Source organism: Suillus subalutaceus (assembly GCF_016647625.1).
Source record: "Suillus subalutaceus strain FC151 chromosome Unknown DFJ58scaffold_204, whole genome shotgun sequence".
Taxonomy (NCBI): Eukaryota; Fungi; Basidiomycota; class Agaricomycetes; order Boletales; family Suillaceae; genus Suillus; species Suillus subalutaceus.
In genome coordinates, this window is record NW_024540453.1 from 1 (window position 1) to 5,266 (window position 5,266).

Consider the following 5,266-nt stretch of genomic DNA (forward strand, 5'->3'; position numbering starts at 1 on the left):
CTCCTCGCTGCTGCAATATCGTCAGATGAATGCTCCATCTCGAGGTTTTACACTGGAACAGTCTCAGGGAATGATGAGAAAACGCTGAGGTCTGGACGACGACGGGACGCGGGTTAAGTACTACGTACAGTTATGTAACGACCAGGTGGTTTGATTCGCGGTGTGCAGTACCAATAGATACAGCCTCGGTCCAGCCTGAGAGCGATCAGATCGAAGCGGGGTCCGGGGATGCTCGCTTTGAATGATTATCAGAATATTTTGATAGCGACGCCCGCATAGTACCAACAAGAACGCGACACGCCGCAAAAAACTGCGAATCGTCGGAATGCTGCTTCAGAAACGTAGTCAAGATTCGCGCACGAGGAATGCTCATTATGTACCTTATCTATGAGAACCCATCCTTGAAGATGCGACCTTGGATATTGCAGACATCATTTAAATTGCAGAGTTTAAATGCTGACCTGAGATCTCGGAGCGTTGCACTGGGAAGTTGACGACTTGGTATACATATTTGGCTATGCCACTCGACTTGTCCGTGGTTATACAAGCCAGGCTGGTCTCGAGCCTAATACATATTACCTGTGAGATAGTCAGAGTCGTAAATGTAGAGACAAGTTACATAGTGTAGGGGGCAGAACTACTTGGATTTAATTCTGCCGGTTGTAACCGGCAAAACTGGCAAAACCGGTTGTTTTGCCAGGACCTGTAGCTAGGGCGGCAAAACTCTAGGTGCCTAGCTAGGCTATATATGTAGACTATGTGTAGGATATTCCTAACCATAACATCAATGTTGCCGAGTCGAGTCCCATCCGTCATCCTCGCCATTTTAATTAACCACCTCAACCTCATCTAGAGTAGCATGCGGTATTATTCCTTGTTCAACCCGATCCAACTCATCAAAAATCAAAAGCATTTCCCTCGAACACTTCAACTTCGTTAATGTTCTGAACTTCTTCAGTCCTTTAAACTGTACACGTAACACAAAGGCCTGAGGCCTGAAGCTTGAGCCTGACGGACTTTGAAGCTAACTTAGTGGGACACCTTGGGCCGGCGATTTTTTACATCACCAGCATACGACTCAAGTCTCAGCATCAACGAAGGGCATGACTCCAACTATTCATCCCTCGCCAGCTGCATGTCTGACCCCAAAAGCGCGGCCGTGGGCGTCCGAAACGTTTCAAGAACCAGTCTGAGGAAGTGAAGAATGCTAGACGGCCCCGCAAAAATGGGCAACCAGCTCAGCCTAGGGACACAAAGGATGAATGGTGGCCTGTACTACACACGATCGGTCATCTTCAGCATCTGGGCTCCTATTTTCAGCCGACTTGATTTATTCGCTAAATTTGTCTTTTATCCGAGACTGAGGGAATACTCACATCTTTGTATCTATGTGTTTCGTCAGTTAATGCTGCAACATATGAAAAACGATTTCATCTTCCTTTGTATCTCTATTTCTTTTGTTGTGTCTCTCAACATGACATGAGTCAGGACACCACGAAGGTTCCACCCTTTAGATTTGTCAGATCTAGAGAACGACAACGAGACACGCCATTTGCTGCAAATTAGATCTGAAGAACGGGTATTCATCGACGGAAAGCGTAAGAATGTGCTCATGAACCTCGAAAGCAAGATTCTTTCTCCTAAGCAGGCCTGCATTATTTGCAGGGATGTTCAAGTTGAGGAGGCGCTCACCTTAGGCTTCACGGTGGAGCCCATGGCCTGAACCCCCCATTTGGCAACAGCCGATTTGAATACTAATTATATTTCAGATACACTCTGGACTATTTAATCTTCACGCAGACCCTCGACTAGACTCTGCCACCACAGCTGCGATTATTGAAGGCCAAGACAGGGACCGCCAAATTCAAAGCCAATGGTCACAACACTCATCCTTGAGCTTCGCGTCCACAGTCAATTAATCCGAGTTTAGGTCGCACCGGACGTATACGGACGCCGTCAGCTAGCCCATCAGTGTCGAACTTTTCCCCTTTCATTGGCACAACACGTCCTAAGTTGCTATTCTCGTGGTTCCACTCCTTGCTATAACATTTTCGTCGCTATGGAACGCAAAAAGAATTAATTAGGATCAGAATGAGATAGCGACATACTGGATGTTTACTGATACCATATGAATGACAAACTATTATCAACAACCGTCAGACCGATAAAAGAAATTACTGTGCAGATGTAATACTCCTCAGCAGCAATAGATCATCCAAATACATCTCTCGGTCAAGGCAGAAAACGGGTCCGCGCGATCAACTCTTATGAATGAGCCGGGAACCGAGTCTTGTTGTGAGGCTACGGGAAAAGGTCGGATTTGGGAATGTTTGGGACCATTGACGTGAAGGCGACATCGAGGCATTGACTGTGGCGCATGTCTGTTATGACAGCGATTGGAGGCTGTACCTGTCCAATTCCCATCTTGTATATATTGGCATCTGCGAGCTCAATATTGTGAAGGAATTGGGTATGGCGAGAAATTAAACTTGAAGTGGCTTGGGTGGGGGCCGATGGTGCTCTAGGTCTGTGTTCCGTTCATTGAAGGGACGACGGGTAGTACAAGAAAACGCAATTGACTTGGAACAGCATTAAAGGCGATAAGGCACAGAAACAAAGGATCACTTATATGTATGAGCACAGCAAGGTCTGCCGGTGATGGCATGGTACACAGCCTTTCATCGAGCTGGAGATTTAGCGACATTGAATTCGAAGTTGGCTAGAAGAAAGATGTGAAACGGAGAGGAAATGCGGCTCCTCGTCCAACTCTGTCACCGCCATCAGCGCAGTCACGTAAGTATAAGATGCACATTATGCCAGGGGTAAACTTGAGCGGTTCGTCTACACCGCATTTCAGCCCTGAATGGAACACGAGGACGACGCATGGAATCGTACGGTAGTAGTACGTGACTTAAACAAATAGATGCCCAGTCCAGCTTCCGCAACTAAACCCAACACCCACATTCTCGATTTACAGGAGACTGTCGTGTCGTTTGTTTAAGTTGGTCCGAACGGGTGTTTCTCGTGAGTGAGACTCTATGCTGTTAAGTTGACCGCCCACTCACTGGTGGCTTGTGTGATACAAAGATCACTCGTGAATTCTCGCATCGCTGGGCTTGCATTCATTGTCCTGAAGCCGTCCTGCGAATTGAAACTGAGTGCCTGTAAGAACTCGTTCTCTTCAGCTTTGCTTCGTATTTAAATGATAATAACAGGCCAATTGACTCACCAGTCATCTTGTCATTGCCGATCTCTGTGCGCGTCTCTTGTGCAGATTATCAACCATCTGCCGTACTAGCTGGGACTTGGACCATGCCATCCGCAACCAGTAAAGTGCCGAAGGTGATGCATATGCCCTATCAGACCATCCGAGGCCATCCAGAAGTTGTAGGAGATATTGTGCACCTGCCTTACGGACGACGCGTCATCACATGTTCGTGGGACAGCTCACTCCGACTGTGGGACCTTGAGAGCGGCGCACAGATCGGTGATGACTGGCGAGATGGGGCGGACAAAGCAGGGGTGTCAACAATAGCATTGTCTCCAAACGGCAACACTCTGGGAAGCGGAAGCTGGGATGGAACGGTGAGGTTGTGGGACATTAAGACGATAAAGGTTATTGCCAAATGGAAAGGGCACACTGCTAGAGGGTCAGTGTGCTGGAGTCCAAATGGTGAGCGAGTCGTGAGCGGATCCTGGGACGGGACTGCAAGAGTATGGGATGTCAAGAGCAGCGAAACAATCTTGGGTTCAATCGAGACCGGGCACCACTGGGTGTCAGCGGTAATTTACTCACCCAACTCGACAAAATTTGCGACTGGGGGATCCAACGAGAACGCGGTAAAAATCTGGGGTGCAAAAACGGGCGAACTACTCACAACACTCAAACACCAGTCTTGGGTTTTCAGTTTGGCTTTGACATCGGATGGAAAGAAACTCATTTCCGCGTCAGTAGGCCTAATTAGGATATTCGACACAGCCACTTGGCAACAGATCGCCATTCTCCAAGGTCATACAGACCTTATCAACGCCATCTCCTTGTCTCAGAACGACCGCCTGCTTGCAAGTGCATCATATGATAAAACAGCGCATCTATGGAACCTCGACACAAACCTCCCAGTTGGATCTCCCCTCCAGCACGAATATAGTGTGGAATGTGCGGCCCTTTCAACTGATGGAAAAGTACTAGTCGTAGCTGGGGTCGACAAAATTGTCCACGCATGGGACATTCAGGCTTTCCTCAGGAAAGCTGGCCTCCAAGACCTTCTACTTCCTAGTGTAAATCTCACCGCTCTTCAGTAAAATCTACGCTAATATCTCACTCGCAGGTGGCAACTGCAAAGTCGCCAACGAACGTACGTGACGTGTTTCTTAATGTTCTCAACCATTTCAAGGCCGTCACTCTAGAGTAATGCTATTCCTATTCCTACCCGAATACCTGCAAGGTTTTTCGATGGGGCACGAGGTGACATCCATGTGCGTCGTCAGCGTCTTTTTGAATCAGTTCTTGTTCTTACATCTTGCTCTCAGTCCTCCATGTCGCCCGCTGTCCATCACTCTTCCTCCCACCACATTTTCGCACCCTATATTGGGAGTCCACACGTGTTCCTCGCCCGCATTCTGTCGCTCTTTCGTCGCTCTCGTGAAGTAATCCAACTCCAACAAACCCCGAGGTATGAGATCTTCTCTCGTCGCGGTTCTCGCACTGTCGAAGTTGCTGCAGTACAGGACAGAAAGGCATATCTTTTCTCGCCCGTGTTTCCATTCACCGTGGTTCAATAATTCCGCTGTAGTCCTAGTTTGTTGCTCCGCGGCCTAAAACAAAAGCAGCAGCAGAATAGCCAAGCGCATGGCCAGGGATCGTCATCGCAATCTCAACGCACCGCTACTTCGACGTCCACAACACAATCTGCTCCAACCAGAAGCCCTCATGCTACCACACCACGTACAGCAACCGTGCAGTCACGACTCCTCACATTGTTGGCTCGTCTCGTACTTTTGATTTGTTGTGCACCTTTCCAAGCATCGATGGCCATTAATGTTGAATATTGAGGTCGTAGACTGCAACTCAACACTCGTTCATTTATTCTCACTAACCGTATATAGTATTCCGGACATTCCTGATACACTTGACATGCAGACACTCAGGCTCGTTCTCATTTGAGACTGAGGGTACGTCAATTCATCCCCAGCTGCAATATTCGTACTAACCTACTGTAGGAATACTCACCTTTGTACCTAGTTATTTCGTCAGTTAATGCTGCAG

The 5,266-nt window shown here is 48.0% G+C and overlaps 1 protein-coding gene across 1 annotated transcript; it reads left to right on the forward strand.

The window, feature by feature from the left end:
* The first annotated feature begins 4,571 nt into the window (after positions 1-4,571).
* On the forward strand, positions 4,572-5,266 carry DFJ58DRAFT_189852 (uncharacterized protein). The gene is made up of 3 exons (XM_041379128.1): positions 4,572-4,737; positions 4,794-5,172; positions 5,221-5,266. The coding sequence occupies exons 1-2, from the start codon at positions 4,676-4,678 to the stop codon at positions 5,050-5,052; spliced, it is 321 nt and encodes a 106-aa protein (XP_041236799.1). The 5' UTR covers positions 4,572-4,675; the 3' UTR covers positions 5,053-5,172; positions 5,221-5,266.

Coding starts and splice junctions, on each gene's coding strand:
- DFJ58DRAFT_189852 (XM_041379128.1), top strand. CDS start 4,676: ATGAGATCTTCTCTCGTCGCGGTTCTCGCACTGTCGAAGTTGCTGCAG. Junction 4,738..4,793: donor CTGCAGTACAGGACAGAAAG/GCATATCTTTTC, acceptor ATTCCGCTGTAG/TCCTAGTTTGTTGCTCCGCG.